This window comes from Nerophis lumbriciformis, linkage group LG13 (genome assembly GCF_033978685.3).
Source record: "Nerophis lumbriciformis linkage group LG13, RoL_Nlum_v2.1, whole genome shotgun sequence".
Lineage (NCBI taxonomy): Eukaryota > Metazoa > Chordata > Actinopteri > Syngnathiformes > Syngnathidae > Nerophis > Nerophis lumbriciformis.
Window position 1 is genome coordinate 15,678,666 of NC_084560.2, and position 17,773 is coordinate 15,696,438.

Below are 17,773 nucleotides of genomic sequence, written 5' to 3' on the forward strand. Positions count from 1 at the left end.
GTAAGACAGAATTTGGTTTTATTCTGAATCCAGTGAAACAGATTGGTGGTTTTAGCTTATATAAAGACTTTCAGGTGTTTATATATGTTTATGTTTAAGTATTTGGCAGACACTTTTATCCAAAGCGACATACATAACAAATACATATAAAACAATCAATGTAAACATGATCATTTAAGGGAAGAATGTAATAGAAAATATCAATACAAAGTGTCAAGACAGAATAAACTCTCTGCTGCTGCAGCAACGGAGATACAGTCTATAAGACAGAGCCGGCCCAAGGCATAAGCGTACTAAGCGCTTGCTTAGGGCCCCGCGGCCACCAGGGGGCCCCCAAAAGCAATTAACAAAAAAATCTTATTTTTAATTTTTTGCATGTACGAGTCTGACTGATGATGATGATGACTAAATGATCAAAGATATATTATTGTACAAAAACACAATTTTAGGTCAACAGAGTGCTGCTGCTGATCTAGGCTTAGTGATTCTTCCTGCCTCTCTTTAAATGTAAAGCTGCCTCTGCTGCACCTGTGACGTTTGCCGCCTGCTATGGCGTCACATTAGTGCCAAAAATCCGAGCGCATAAAAACTGTTATCACGCGCTGATTCTCCACTTCGTGCGCGCGCGCGACACCCTTTTGCGCGCGTGTGGTGCCTTTTTGCGCGCGCGCCGTCTCGGTCTGTGCGCTGGCATGTTTCGTTTTGGCACTTTGGGGGCGGGTATGCTTAGACGGCCCCTTCTTTCTGATTGGTCAGGCGAAACGCTCAGAGCCAATCAGAAGTATAGCAGGGCGGGTCATCGTCAATATGTATCAAGATTGTTATAGGCGCAAAGTTTTCACTTCTTCTTGAACATTTGTTTTCTAATTTATGGAATTTCTTTTGATTCAGCCATAAAATTAATGAAATAATCTTTGAATTTTGTTTTTAAAATGTTAAAAATAGCCTTTTAATAATGTATTCTGAAACAGTTTAAAATAATCAGAGAACTGACTATCACTGACCCTACACAACTTTGTTGCACAATTAAGTCATTTTTTTTTTATAGCGAAAGAGGTAATTTCAACAGGTGCAGCATCCTATGTCATATCTACATGTAATAAGATTTGTAACAAGGCAAACCGTTTGTAAATTGGTTGAAAATCGAGCAAGTTATGGTAATTTAATTGGTACATGTACTAATTAAATTACCATAACTTGCTTTAACATCAATGTAATGATTGAGGCTAGCTGTCCGAGGTAAGATGGCTACAACGTTGCTACGCTGGAGAATGATTGGTCATATGAAAAATGCTCAGAGCCAATCAGAAAGGAGGGGCTGTCTAAGCATACCTGCCCCCAAAGTGCCCAAAAAAAAATGACAGCGCGAGGAGAGATGCCAGGAGTACACAGAGAGCGCACAGACCGAGACGGCGCGCGCGCAGAAAGGCACCGCGCGCGTGCAAAAAGACACCACACGCGCGCAAAAAGACACCACGCGCGTGCAAAAGGGTGTCGCGCGCGCACAAAGTGGAGAATCAGCGCCACACCTAGTGTGTGTGTGTGACAATCATTGGTACTTTAATTTTTTTTACTTTATAACAGTTTTTATGCGCTTGGATTTTTGGCACTAATGTGACGCCATATCTTTCCTCTCAGATTCAGACAGGACTGAGCAGGTGATCAGAGGACCACTGTCTATTAAGGAGAACTTTTCATTCCCCAAACGGCATGATGGCCGAAGTTTTCATTATCATTATACCTACAGACAGCTAGTCAATGGGGAAAAAGTCAAGCGTAGCTGGCTGACTTATTCAAGAAGTAAAGATGCAGTCTATTGCTTTTGCTGCAAATTATTTTCCAAAAAGTCCTTAAAACTGGCAGCCGAGGGACAGCGGGATTGGGTCAACATAGGTGCACTGCTGAAACAGCATGAAAATAGTGAAGATCATTGTAGCAACATGGTGAAATGGAAGGATTTTGCCTTGCGTCTTTCAAAGGGGAAAACTATTGATGAATTTAACTTCAGTAGACTGCGCTCTCTTTGTACAAAGTAAACATTAAATATGAACAATTAACTAAAAATGTAAACTAGTAATTAAAGACTAATATGTACAAGACTGATGAGACAAGATGACACTTTTACTGTAAATACAAAGCTTTATCACTTGGACTGTTCAACCCCAGGCCACTCTTGTAGCTGAATGTTTTCTACATTTTAAGATTAGGAACCATATGTGGCACTCTGGACATCATTCGTTCATTCATTGGTATTATTTATGTTCTTAACTGGGCCACCCCCATATCTTTATAAATGACATGTCATTTGTAAAGACATGCCAGGCTGACAATAGGATAATGTAAACACCACTGCCAGAGCCGCAATGAGTTTATAGTAGGTGTGTGAATGATCAACAATCAATATTATTGGCAGAAATAGAGGGCCCCAAAATCAAATTTTGCTTAGGGCCCCATGGAGGCTTGGGCCGGCACTGCTATAAGATATATAGATATCTAATGTATTCATACATTATTTATGTAGGATATACGCATGTATATATAACCTAATCATATTGTTTCTTCAACTTAAAAATAGCTGACCGTTTTTTTCCCCCCTTCTCTGGGATTATATTCCCAGTTTTGATCTCGGACGTCTGGTCACTTATATAAGTATATTCTATTACTGTTAAGCAAACTATGAATAATAAAACATGTGTCCTTTATAATAGCTACACGTATGACAAAAAGCACGTGAAAATCAGTGGTATTCAGTGAGGTAAGATGAATTAAATGCGCTGACAGTTCATTGCTCCTGCCAAATGAATTGCACTGAGTGGAGCGGATCACCACTCCAAGATGGCGGCCCCGCGTCTCGTCAGCGCCAGTAGGCAGTAGCGCTCCATGTTGCGTACTCTTAGAAAATGTCTACGTTCGAGCCCCTGAGTTTTGTATATAGGCGAATGTTGACATGTTAGTCCCGCCTCTTTTACAAGATGGACAGGTCTTCCAACCAATCAAAACAACCAGAGCTTTGACTTTGAAAGACACGCAAACAGCTTCTTCGTTCAAAATGCATTCCAATTTAAAATTTGATCCAAAAGCAAAACAAATTGATGTCATCAAAACCAATCATTTTTTTAGATTATGATGAACTACAGACTTCTGATCATTAAATTGTAATAACGTCTATTACATGGAACCGTTAGACAGTTGTGAATGCTATTAATGCCCCTAATATATGCGCACTAATAGGTTTTGTTTTCAAATATTTGTACTCCTAAAATGTATGAACATAAAACAATAAAACAATGAAAATAGGATTGACAAGGAACAGCCCAAACAATATATTCTTTTTTATTCCATATATATTTTGTCTTTACGTGTGTTATTTGCCATCTTTATTTGTTTAAATTAAGGTTTTATCCTCCATTAAAAATATCGCATTTTTAACACGTTTTTCAATCAATTGTTTTTGTTCAAATAACGGGTATATAACCCGGAAGTGGATTAGTTTCCATACGCCTTTAAACATTTGTAAAATAACAATTATCCAATTTTCGGTTTTCTTTTGCAATGTCATGCTTATGTGCCCTGTTTACATATTAAAACATGTTTACTGATTATGTGTACGCTATTTTCGGAATACAACTCGGGACTGTAGCGGAAGTGTACTATCTTGAGCTCGCTGAGCATCTTAAAGTAACTTACGTGTAAACCTGGAAGTGAATTGGTTGCGATACACGTTTACACTAAAGTGACACATGAATCATCTTTTACACATACAATTACCGTTTTTATTAGTTGCGTAATGTCATGCTGCTGTTGGTCGTTTCCCTGTTGATAGAACGAGTGATAATTTTAACGATGGTTTCGAAGTACAACTTGGGACTGTAAGGGAAATGTACTATCTTGAACTCGCGAAGTATCTTTGGATCTGTCATCTTTGCACATATTCCCGTGTTAGCAAGTTTGCTTCTTACAAATACAACATTCATCAGGAATTACCTGGAAGAATCTAACTATTATCCTGCTGGGAGGATTGTCCCAGACTGGTAGTATGCTTTTGCACGTTGTCGTTAGCTAGCCAGCTAAAGTCGCAGCTTAGCTGAGCCTAACGCATGTAGCTAGGAGGCCCCGACACCAGACTACAAACTATGAGACTTTTAAGGTTTCTCCGGAGCGGCGTTTCCATCGGGAAGGACATAGACTATTATTCCAAATTTTCTCCATCCCCTCTTTCAATGAAGCAATTTCTGGATTTTGGTAAGAAGGACAAACTGAAATGCGCAATGTTACATCATGTCGATTGGCAACCCTAACCTTTATTGACAATGACAGACGTTGTTAATCAGTTTTTTTAAATTATTTTTTATTTGGTTATTTTTTTTAAAGAAGGAAAGTTGTAACTTCACGAGGAAAAAGGTCGTAATTAAACGAGGAAAAAGCAAAAAAGTGAGAACATGATGCTAATATTGCAAGAATGTTGAACTATTGCCATAGTTCAACTTGAATCCCGTTAAACAAATACTTTTCTCCTTGCAATATTAGCGTCATGTTCTCATTTTTGCTTTTTCCTCGTTAAATTACGACCTTTTTCTTCGTGAAGTTACAACTTTTCTTCTTTAAAAACAAAAAAACTGATAAACAACGTCTGTTATTGTCAATAAAGGTTAGGGTTGCCAATCGACATGTAAACATTGTGCATTTCAATAATCGGAATTTTACGATGGAAAAGTTGCCATTTTGTGTAGTACTATTGTGAAGTGAAGTGAATTCTATTTATATAGCGATATTCTCTAGTGACTCAAAGCGCTTTTACAAACCCTGTTTCCATATGAGTTGGGAAATTGTGTTAGATGTAAATATAAACGGAATACATCCATCTATCCATCCATTTTCTACCGCTTATTCCCTTCGGGGTCACGGGGGGCGCTGGAGCCTATCTCAGCTACAATCGGGCGGAAGGCGGGGTACACCCTGGACAAGTCGCCACCTCATCGCAGGGCCAACACAGATAGACAGACAACATTAATTTGCAAATCCTTTTCAACCCATATTCAGTTGAATGCACTACAAAGACAATATATTTGATGTTCAAACTCATAAACTTTATTTTTTTGTTGCAAATAATTGATTTAGAATTTCATGGCTGCAACAAGTGCCAAAGTAGTTGGGAAAGGGCATGTTCAACCCTGTGTTACATCACCTTTTCTTTTAACAACACTCAAACGATTGGGAACTGAGGAGACGCATTTAGACACATTAAGCTTCTCAGGTGGAATTCTTTCCCATTCTTGCTTGATGTACAGCTTAAGTTGTTCAACAGTCCGGGGATCTCCGTTGTGGTATTTTAGGCCACACATTTTCAATGGGAGACAGGTCTGGACTACAGGCAGGCCAGTCTAGTACCCATACTCTTTTACTATGAAGCCACGTTGATGTAACACATGGCTTGGCATTGTCTTGCTGAAATAAGCAGGGGCGTCCATGGTAACGTTGCTTGGATGGCAACATATGTTGCTCCAAAACCTGTATGTACCTTTCAGCATTAATGGCGCCTTCACATATGTGTAAGTTACCCATGTCTTGGGCACTAATACACCCCCATACCATCACAGATGCTGGCTTTTCAACTTTGCGCCTATAACAATCCGGATGGTTCTTTTCCTCTTTGGTCCGGAAAACACGACGTCCAGTTTCCAAAAACAATTTGGAAATGTGGACTCGTCAGACCACAGAACACTTTTCCACTTTATCAGTCTATTTTAGATGAGCTCAGGCCCAGTGAAGCCGACGGCGTTTCTGGGTGTTGTTGATAAACGGTTTTCGCCTTGCATAGGAGAGTTTTAACTTGCACTTACAGATGTAGCGACTAACTGTAGTTACTGACAGTGGGTTTCTGAAGTGTTTCTGATCCCATGTGGTGATATCCTTTATACACTGATGTCGCTTGTTGATGCAGTACAGCCTGAGGGATCGAAGGTCACGGGCTTAGCTGCTTACGTGCAGTGATTTCTCCAGATTCTCTGAACCCTTTGATGATATTACGGACAGTAGATGGTGAAATCCCTAAATTCCTTGCAATAGCTGGTTGAGAAAGGTTTTTCTTAAACTGTTCAACAATTTGCTCACGCATTTGTTGACAAAGTGGTGACCCTCGCCCCATCCTTGTTTGTGAATGACTGAGCATTTCATGGAATCTACTTTTATACCCAATCATGGCACCCACCTGTTCCCAATTAGCCTGTTCACCTGTGGGATGTTCCAAATAAGTGTTTGATGAGCATTCCTCAACTTTATCAGTATTTATTGCCACCTTTCCCAACTTCTTTGTCATGTGTTGCTGGCATCAAATTCTAAAGTTAATGATTATTTGCAAAAAAAAAAAAAAGTTTATCAGTTTGAACATCAAATATGTTGCCTTTGTAGCATATTCAACTGAATATGGGTTGAAAATGATTTGCAAATCATTGTATTCCGTTTATAATTACATCTAACACAATTTCCCAACTCATATGGAAACAGGTACATTGTGAAACCCAATATCTAAGTTACATTTAAACCAGTGTGGGTGGCACTGGGAGCAGGTGGGTAAAGTGTCTTGCCCAAGGACACAACAGCAGTGACTAGGATGGCAGAAGCGGGGATCGAATCTGGAACCCAAAGTTGCTGGCACGGCTGCTCTACCAACCTAGCTATTGAGAAAATGTTTCATTTTTTTTGTTACAAAAACAAGAATTGACATCACTACTGGAGTAATAATTGATTGTTGTATTACGTACTGATGAGTATTATGTTGAAATATTACAGAAGAAAAGTTGTAACTTCACGAGGAAAAAGTCGTAATTTAACAAGGAAAAGGCAAAAATGAGAACATGATGCTAATATTGCAAGGAGAAAAGTATTCGTTTAACGGGATTCAAGTTGAACTAAGGCGAAATAATCGGAATTTTACGATGGAAAAGTTGCCATTTTGTGTAGTACTATTACAATTTTTTTTTTACAAAAACAAGAATTGACATCACTACTGGAGTAATATTTGAATGTCGTATTTACATACTGATGAGTATTATGTTGAAATATTACAGAAGAAAAGTTGTAACTTCACGAGGAACAAGTCGTAATTTAACGAGGAAAAGGCAAAAATGAGAACATGATGCTAATATTGCAAGGAGAAAAGTATTCGTTTAACAGGATTCGAGTTGAACTATGGCGAAATTATCGGAATTTTACGATGGAAAAGTTGCCATTTTGTGTACCGGTAGTACTAGTGCGAAAATTAAATTAAAAAAAAGATTTACAAAAACAAGGATTGACATCACTACTAGAGTAATAATTGAATGTTGTGTTACGTACTGATGAGTATTATGTTGAAATACTACAGAAGAAAAGTTGGAACTTCACGAGGAACAAGTCGTAATTTAACGTGGAAAAAGCAAAAATGAGAACATGATGCTAATATTGCAAGGAGACAAGTATTCGTTTAACGGGATTCAAGTTGAACTAAGGCTAAATAATTAGAATTTTACGATGGAAAAGTTGTCATTTTGTGAAGTACTATTACAATTTTTTTTTTTACAAAAACAAGAATTGACATCACTACTGGAGTAATATTTGAATGTCAGATAGGCTCCAGCACCCCCGCGACCCCAAAAGGGACAAGCTGTAGAAAATGGATGAATGTATTACGTACTGATGTATATTATGTTGAAATATTACAGAAGAAAAGTTGTAACTTCACGAGGAAAAAGCAAAAATTAGAACATGATGCTAATATTGCAAGGAGAAAAGTATTCGTTTAACGGAATTCAAGTTGAACTAAGGCGAAATAGTCGGAATTTTACAATGGAAAAATTGCCATTTTGTGTAGTACTATTGCATTTTTTTTTTTTACAAAAACAAGAATTGACATAACTACTGGAGTAATATTTGAATGTCAGATAGGCTCCAGCACCCCCGCGATCCCAAAAGGGACAAGCTGTAGAAAATGGATGGATGTATTACGTACTGATGAGTATTATGTTGAAATATTACTGAAGAAAAGTTGTAACTTCACGAGGAACAAGTCGTAATTTAACGAGGAAAAAGCAAAAATGAGAATATGATGCTAATATTGCAAGAAGACAAGTATTCGTTTAACGGGATTCAAGTTGAACTATGGCGAAATCATCGGAATTTTACGATGGAAAAGTTGCCATTTCGTGTAGTACTAGTGCGAAAATTAAAATGTTTTTTGTTGTTGTTACAAAAACAAGAATTGACATCACTACTGGAGTAATTGAATGTTGTATTACGTACTGATGAGTATTATGTTGAAATATTACAGAAGAAAAGTTGTAACTTCACGAGGAAAAAGTCGTAATTTAACGAGGAAAAGGCAACAATGAGAATATGATGCTAATATTGTAAGGACAAAAGTAATCGTTTAACGGGCTTCAAGTTGAACTGTGGCGAAATTATCGGAAGTTTACGATGGAAAAGGCAATGTTGTTTATCAGTTTATCAGTGATAGTTTGCAGTCCAGCATCATCTTTTTAAAAAAAAACTTATATAGCCCTAAATCAGGAGTGTCTCAAAGGGCTGCACAAGCCATGACATCCGGGTAAGAAAAAAGTCAACCCAATGGGACGACAATAAGAAACCTTAGAGGGGTCCTAAGAGCTGGTTTTAACATGTTGCCTCAATAATAAATAGGATACACCTCTCAGTTACTGTAACATTTCCCAATTATTTGAGTCAACAATTCTCCCTGTCGTCAACTATAAAGCATCAATGAGTACAAGTTCATGTGATGTGATCCTAGGTTCTGAAAACGCCTGTGAGAAAACGTCCTTCAGCTTCCTGAGACAGGAGTTGCCAGTGAGGTTGGCAAACATCATGAAGGAGATTAACTTGTTGCCAGACAACCTGCTAAGGACTCCATCAGTGCGTCTGGTTCAGAGCTGGTATTCAAATCTACGAGTACCGTAATCTTCATTTGTTTGTGGTGCCTAAATCATTTGTTTTTCCACATTCAGGTATGTGCAAAGTCTCCAGGAGATCCTGGAGTTCAAAGACAAGAATGCAGACGATGAGAAAGTCACATATGAGTGTGTTTTTACGCCGCAGTGCCCGCAGCTTTGTGGAGTTGCTCATGTTAGTCCTCTGCTAGTTTCACAGACGCGGTGATCAATATCCGAAATCGCCACAACGATGTCATCCCCACCATGGCTCAGGGTGTTGTGGAGTACAAGGAGACGTATGGCACAGACCCGGTGGTCAGCCAGAACGTGCAGTACTTCCTGGACCGTTTCTACATGAGCAGGATCTCCATCCGCATGCTGCTCAACCAGCACAGTAAGCCATGACTTTGTTTACCATTACAACCACTAACAGTGGGACCTCCATTTTCATACGCCCCACTTTTCATGAGTCGGTTCTATGGCGTCACATTAGTGCCAAAAATCCGAGCGCATAAAAACTGTTATCGCGCGCTGATTCTCCACTTCGTGCGCGCGCGCGACACCCTTTTGCGCGCGTGTGGTGCCTTTTTGCGCGCGCGCGGTGCCTTTCTGCGCGCGCGCGGTGCCTTTCTGCGCGCGCGCCGTCTCGGTCTGTGCGCTCTCTGTGTACTCCTGGCATCTCTCCTCGCGCTGTCATGTTTCTTTTTGGCACTTTGGGGGCGGGTATGCTTAGACGGCCCCTTCTTTTTGATTGGTCAGGCGAAAAATGCTCAGAGCCAATCAGAACTATAGCAGGGCGGGTCATCGTCAAAATATGTATCAAGATTTACGGAGGAAGAAGTGGATAAAAAAATGTCGCGCGCTGATGAAGGTTATTTCATACCACATAAACACAATACAGGGTAATACAAAATGTGACCCAAATAAATAATAAGACAACAAACACCATAATCACATCTTTCAGCCAGAACTGGTCCACCAGCAAAAACATCCAACCCTAACATTATTTTATATTTTCACTTCTTCTTGAACATTTGTTTTCTAATTTATGGAATTTCTTTTGATTCAGCCATAAAATTAATGAAATAATCTTTGAATTTTGTTTTTAAAATGTTAAAAATAGCCTTTTAATAATGTATTCTGAAACAGTTTAAAATAATCAGAGAACTGACTAACACTGACCCTACACAACTATGTTGCAGTTAAGTCTTTTTTTTTTAAAGCGAAAGAGGTAATTTCAACAGGTACAGCATCCTATGTCATATCTACATGTAATAAGATTTGTAACAAGGCAAACCGTTTGTAAATTGGTCGAAAATCAAGAAAGTTATGGTAATTTAATTAGTACATGTACCATTGACATCAATGTAATGATTGAGGCTAGCTGCCTGAGGTAAGATGGCTACAACGTTGCTACGCTGGAGAATGATTGGTCATATGAAAAATGCTCAGAGCCAATCAGAAAGAAGGGGCCGTCTAAGCATACCCGCCCCCAAAGTGCCAAAAAGAAACATGACAGCGTGAGGAGAGATGCCAGGAGTACACAGAGAGCGCACAGACCGAGACGGCGCGCACGGAGTGGAGAATCAGCGTGCGATAACAGTTTTTATGCGCTCGGATTTTTGGCACTAATGTGACGCCATACTGTTCTACATAATTATTATTTTTTTGCCAGAATTATGGGGAGAAATATGCTTTTTATTTTCTTAAAAGAAAACGTTGCTACCGTCAAACCACATGAGTGTGTGTTGTAATTCCTCCTTGGCATATTCCAAATGCCACCACAGAGCTACTAATAACAGAAAAGAGAAATCTTCTATAAAACCTGATGAGAAGTCAAAACTAGAGCTGACATTCCCGAACAAATTGAGCCTTTTGAACATATCTGCAGAGACTCCTCCCACCCCCACCAAGGACTGATTTCACTGCTGGACTCTAGAAAGAGGTTCCGCAGCCTCCATAGCAGAACCTCCAGGTTCTGTAACAGCTTTTTCCCTCTTGAATGCATCATAATAATCCCCTCAATTCCCCCCAAAAATTGATTAACTGGCTGGAATATAAAGACAATATAACATACATCCATAAACTTGGATGCATATGCAAAAATGCAATATATTTATCTGTACAGTAATCTATTTATATATGCACCTTATTGCTTTTTTATCCTGCACTACCATGAGCTAATGCAACGACATTTCGTTGTTATCTGTACTGCAAAGTTCAAATTTGAATGACAATAAAAAAGAAGTCTAAGTCTAATATCTTTTTTAAGAGGACAATGGAAAACCGTTGAGAACTCGTTCATTTGGGAGCCATTTTTAATACACATGCGTACAAACACCAGGAAGGATTGTACAATTTAAAATCACATTTTTAGTGTGTCCTAAATTGTTATTCATGCTTTTTTTGTTTTATCCATGTATTTAAAATGCTTTTGTGTTAGTTTTTTAAGTGAAGGGAAATTAAAACTAGTGCTCCCAAAGGGGACAAGCGGTAGAAAGGGATGGATGGATGTCACTGTATATATGTATGTATATATATATATATATATATATATATATATATATACACATACATACATACATACTAGGGCTGGGCGATATGGTCTTTTTTTAATATCGCGATATTTTAAGGCCATATCGCGATACACGATATATATCTCGATATTTTGCCTTAGCCTTGAATGAACACTTGATGCGTATAATCCCAGCAGTATGATGATTCTATGTGTCTACATTAAAACATTCTTCTTCATACTGCATTAATATATGCTACTTTATAAACTTTCATGCAGAGAAGGAAATCACAAATAAAAAAATCACTATTTTTTTCATACGGTGTTGATCTGGAAATGTTTGCCTCGGCATTTTGATGGTGTGGGCGTGTGGCACCGAACGGAGATGATGACATGCGGAGTAAGCACTCTTCATTGTCTAGCAGGTGACTTTTCAAATGATGCTACAAATTAGCAGTAATGCTACTTTTTATAGCAACGCTTTCGCCCCACACTTAACAAATTACGGTTGTCTGTTCGACATATTCCCACTTGAAGCCAAACCACCGCCAGACGATGGACCCCCTGCTGTTTTTTGGGGTAATTAATTCTTCCTTCATTTGTTACCAGATTCGCACCTTCTTTCTCTCGTATTACCGCTCAGCCGGCTACGCTAGCATCACAGCTAACGTTAGCCATGCTGCTACCTCTCTGCTCCGCGAGGGCGTATACGTATGTGACGTATGACGTGACAGTATGTGACGTGTGTAGAATCTGCGTTTGCTGTCTGTGAGAAGGAGACACAGGAAAGAGCGAGGAGAGCATATAGTGTAATGCCCGCAGCTAAAAGCAACTGCGTGAGAACGCACACTCGAATATCACGATATAGTCATTTTTTATATCGCACAGAGACAAACCCGCGATACATCGCGTATATCGATATATCGCCCAGCCCTAGTATATACGTGTATATATATATAAATGTATGTTTATATATTTGTATATAGACTGTATATATTTAGAAAATGGATGGATACATTTTATATTATATAGTTTTGCTATATATTCAATTGTTGCTGCTCTTTGTACAATGTAGAATTTTTCAAGTGTCCAGAGACTTGGATTTTTTTTTCTTTATTAAAAACAACTAGCAACTAATCTTATCATCCTTTTAGTGTTATTATAGAATGTACATGTGTTTGAAGACTACTTCTGCCCCTGCATGTCACCGACTAAAAGCGAGCCGCAGAGAGCATACATAACGTCACACACGCCATGAATTACCATGAATTGATTAACGTGGACCCCAACTTAAACAAGTTGAAGAACTTATTCGGGTGTTACCATTTAGTGGTCAATTGTACGGAATATGTACTGTACTGTGCAATCTACTAATAAAAGTTTCAATCAATCAATCAAAACGCTGCGCACTGCTGCTCCATTTGGACTTTCTCTCCTCAAAAGTCGCTTCTGTCCTCTTAATATCGCATACTTTGTATGATCGCTGTCCGCAGGTATATCTGGGATACATTAAAGTTACGTCCACATAGCTGACAATTGCGTGCGATCAGGGAGGTGTTTAGGGCACATCCGAGCGGTAGGAGGCCACGGGAAAGACCCAGGACACGTTGGGAAGACTATGTCTCCCGGTTGGCCTGGGAACGCCTCGGGATCCCCCGGCAGGAGCTGGACGAAGTAGCTGGGGAGAGGGAAGTCTGGGCTTCTCTGCTTAGGCTGCTGCTGCTTCGGATAAGCGGAAGAAAATGGATGGATGGATGGGACTTGTTAAAGTGGGTTGTCTAGTATTCGGGGCGGCATGGCGTAGTGGGTAGAGCAACCGTGCCAGAAACCTGAGGGTTGGAGGTTCGCTCCCCGCCTCTTACCATCCAAAATCGCTGCCGTTGTGTCCTTGGGAAGGACACTTCACCCTTGCCCCCGGTGCCGCTCACACCGGTGAATGAATGATGAATGTAGGTGGTGATCGGAGGGGCCGTAGGCGCAAATTGGCAGCCACGCTTCTGTCAGTCTACCCCAGGGCAGCTGTGCCTACGAAAGTAGCTTACCACCACCAGGTGTGAATGAATGATGGGTTCTCACTTCTCTGTGAAGCGCTTTGAGTGTCTAGAAAAGCGCTATATAAATCTAATCCATTATTATTTATTATTATTATTATTATTCAAATCAATGCGTTATATTTTTCACTTGGTTGAATGTTTAAAAGTTACTTAAAACAATGCCTCTATCTTTAATCAGGAAGTATGACTCCGAAACGGATTACTTCAATTTCTTACGTGAAGTACGTTTGAACAGCATCATGGAACATATTATTTTCAGAACATGGAGGTTCCACTGTAAGTTTTAAAAGCCTGCACTCTCATTTTCTAACCTTTAAAATGTGTTTGAATCCAGCGCTCCTCTTTGGCGGGAAGGTGAAGGTAAATCCAGCACACCCTAAACAAATCGGCAGCATTGATCCACACTGTCGAGTCAGTGAGGTTGTCAAAGGTGAGCACTGTTTGTATATATAATATGTACTGTGTGGTACATTTTTTCCTGGTACTGATTCTCTCCCGCAGATGCTTATGAAAATGCAAGAAATCTTTGTGACAGATATTACATGAACTCTCCTGAGCTCATACTGGAGGAGTTTAATGGTAATCCAATTTAAATATTATATTTTAAATACCGTTTATGTTGTTGACTTACTGTCTGAATGTTCTGGCAGTCACAGACGAGGAACCCATTTCGGTGGTCTATGTCCCATCTCATTTATACCACATGGTGTTTGAACTTTTTAAGGTGGGTTCTTCTGAGTTTGTGTACTTGACTAGCAGAGCGACTTCCCACTCTTGACCTCCTTTGTGTTCGGTTGTCGTATCAGAACGCCATGCGAGCCACCATGGAGCTGTACGGCGACGGCATGGACTATCCTCCTATCCGCGCTCAGGTGGCTCTGGGAACTGAAGATTTGACAGTTAAGGTTGAATTGAACAGCTTGAACACATTTTTGCAATTATGTAGAAACACACAAGAAATACATCTCCTGGTTTCTTTGGAAACAGGTGAGCGATCGCGGAGGGGGCGTGCCTCTGCGTAAGATTGACAGGCTCTTCACGTACACGTACTCCACTGCACCTCGGCCCAGCATCGATGGGCGGGCTGCTCCTCTGGTGGGTGATCGTAATGTGCAGCTACAAGTGTCAAACATTAGCTTCACATTTGGCACGGCCTTCATGTACTCAGCAAAAAAGGTCGTTCAATATTAATAATCAAATATTTTGCCTTTACACATAGGTCAGGGGTCGGCAACCCGCAGCTCCGGAGCCGCATGCGGCTCTTTGATCACTCTGATGCGGCTCAACAGCTTACTTGCTGAACCCCCCAATTTTCCGATGAGACTTCCGGATTTCAGTGCCTCTCTCAGAAAATTCCCGGGATTAATATTCACCGATTTTCACCCTTACAGCTATAATAAGGGCGTGCCATGATGGTACAACATTTGGCGCTCTCTACAATCTGTATTAACAGCGTGCCAGCCCAACACTTGTTATATAATATACATCTTCTGCTTGCACACGTACGTGACAGCAAGGCATACTTTGTCAACAGCCACACAGGTTACACTGACGGTGACCATATAAAACAACTTTAACACTCTTACTAATAATGCGCCACACTTTGAACCAAAACCAAACAAGAATGACAAACACATTTCGGGAGAACATCTGCACCATAACACAACATAAACACAACAGCACAAACACCCAGAATCCCATGCAGCCCTGACTCTTCCGGGCTACATTATACACCCCTGCTACCACCAAACCCCGCCCCCACCCCAACCCTGCTCCCTCACACAGCAACCCCCCCCCCTCTGTGCGTCGGTTGAGGTGGGCGGGGTTTGGTAGCGGGGGTGTATAATGTGTCACAGAAGAGTTAGGGCTGCATGGGATTCTGGGTATTTGTCCTGTTGTGTTTATGTTGTGTTACGGTGCAGATGTTCTCCCGAAATGTGTTTGTCATTCTTGTTTGGTGTGGGTTCACAGTGTGGCGCATTATTAGTAAGAGTGTTATAGTTTTTTTTTATACCGCCACCGTCAGTGTAACCTGTGTGGTTATTGACCAAGTAGGCCTTGCTGTCACTTACGTGAACAAGCGGAAACATCATACAACGTGTGGCTGATCAGGCACGCTGGTTGTAGTGGGTGCTATATGCTGTACCATCACGGCACGCATGACGCTGACAAGCGTCATTCATTTAAAACCCGCGTACCGCACCAGTTTTCAAATTCCATATAAAGGTGTGGGCAGCGTGTCTGAGACCCCTGGTTTATACATAGCACAAAGCAAAAAAAACTTTGTATGCAGTGTTATTTCATTTAAAATTTCCAAAAAATTATGCGGCTCCCATTGTTTTCTATAATTTGCGAAACTGGTCAAAATGGCTCTTTGACTGGTAAAGGTTGCCGACCCCTGGGGGAACGTATTTAAAATGATTGAGACTGTTGTTCACACATTTCTCCATGAGGTGGTGTAGCAATACCACAGATAAAATCATAAAACAATAAAATATAATACTGTATTATAATTACTTCAGACTAAATGTGGGCATGGATGCAAATAAAAATGCTCATTAAAAACATAACCAAAACAAAGATAATTCTATTTTGGCATTGCCACTTTTGTTTTTTAGTGTGAACTACACAGGGATTTGTGTGTTCCAAAATGCAATCAAAATAAAGCAAATTAATGATATTATTGCTGTTTACATGCAGGCCGGTTATGGCTATGGTCTACCCATCTCTCGACTTTACGCCCGCTACTTCCAGGGAGACCTGAAGCTCTACTCTCTGGAGGGCTACGGGACTGACGCGGTCATCTACATCCGGGTAAAGCTCCACATTCAGCTGCATGTCTGACGTCACATTGAGTATGACCCAGCTCCTGTTTCCACTCTTGTCTCAGGCACTGTCCACAGAATCCATCGAGAGGCTGCCGGTGTACAACAAGTCTGTGTGGAAACACTACAAGACAATACACGAGGCAGACGACTGGTGCGTGCCAAGCCGAGAGCCCAAGGACATGACCACGTTTCGTCGGTTTTAGATGCAAGGTGACAACTATTCTGTAGCAAAAGTATGCTTGTTGGTGGTCATAAAAGTCTGTGTGTGTGTGTGTGTGTGTGCGTATTTTTAGAGTCACTACCATGCTTCGTAGACCTGTTTTTATTAGGATTTGTTATGAATATGGGGACTCTTATTTTTCATGGTTGGACAACCCAGCTTGTTTGCACAGTAGTGACGACAGAAACTGCAAAAGAACTACTTGAAGAGATTTGTTCATGATGTAATAATCTGTCAATGTTACCGTCTTGCATTGCTTACTGGTAAAATATTTTATCCAGCTCAGTGTGAAACTGAAATTTAGATTTGATGGTATATATTTTAATGTTTTACACTATTGTATTTTTGGTTTAGATGATTTCTTAAGGTACATTTTCTTTTTAGCTGTTTTATAAGTGCAACATACTTTAATTATTTGCACTTCAACCTACCGTGCAACCTATAATAAATGACAGTTCATTTCAAATTTGTCCTTCAAATAAAGCTTGAGTTGGTGTGAAAGAAGATGTGGCGTGACAAGTTTATTGTTCCAAGTACCGGTATATGAAAATACACAAAGTATTTTGAACGGCAAAGACACGATTGACAGTACATTGAATGACAAATTGCAATTCCTGCAGAAATTGTGACATCTAAAAAGATAAACATTTGAAACGAGGTGATACAGATCATAGCATTTCCCAAATTTCCTGAAGGTATGCCCTCCAGAGAATGACTTGGTAGAGGGAGGCAGTCTGATTGGAAAATTTGGGTTGCAATAAGCAAAATCCTGTATAGGCCCGAATATGACATGGAATACCCCCCAACTCCCACATTTTTTTTTTTTAAAAGATCAATCTTCTTGTATTTAGGGTTTAAATGTACACATGTAAAAAACAGTTGGTGGGCCAAACAACTTCTCCCCACCTTCTTTTCTTACTGTCACTCATATCGGCATTTGCGATGCTCTCAGAAACATTTTTTTTTCTTAATATGAATAAGAGTTGAGCATGTGAAGTGAATTATATTTATATAGCGCTTTTTCTCTAGTGACTCAAAGTGCTTTACATAGTGAAACCCAATATCTAAGTTACATCTAAACCAGTGTGGGTGGCACTGGGAGCAGGTGGGTAAAGTGTCTTTCTCAAGGACACAATGGCAGTGACTAGGATGGCAGAAGCGGGGATCAAACCTGGAACCCTCAAGTTGCTGGCACGGCCGCTCTACCAACCGAGCTATACCATGTGCGAGGTGAT

General features: G+C 40.1%; 1 protein-coding gene across 2 annotated transcripts; it reads left to right on the forward strand.

The window, feature by feature from the left end:
* The first annotated feature begins 3,728 nt into the window (after positions 1–3,728).
* pdk1 (pyruvate dehydrogenase kinase, isozyme 1) lies at positions 3,729–17,042 on the forward strand. Of its 2 annotated transcripts, none has more exons than XM_061971617.2 (11): positions 3,729–4,242; positions 8,783–8,924; positions 8,997–9,068; positions 9,131–9,315; positions 13,825–13,920; positions 13,992–14,069; positions 14,141–14,214; positions 14,297–14,395; positions 14,478–14,585; positions 16,191–16,304; positions 16,381–17,042. In XM_061971617.2, exons 1-11 carry the CDS (start codon positions 4,134–4,136, stop codon positions 16,519–16,521), a joined length of 1,218 nt encoding a protein of 405 aa, XP_061827601.1. In that variant the 5' UTR covers positions 3,729–4,133; the 3' UTR covers positions 16,522–17,042. The 2 variants fall into 2 exon arrangements, with proteins under 2 accessions (XP_061827601.1, XP_061827602.1); XM_061971618.2 differs by having other exon boundaries at positions 3,730–4,031.
* The last annotated feature ends 731 nt before the right edge of the window (positions 17,043–17,773 follow it).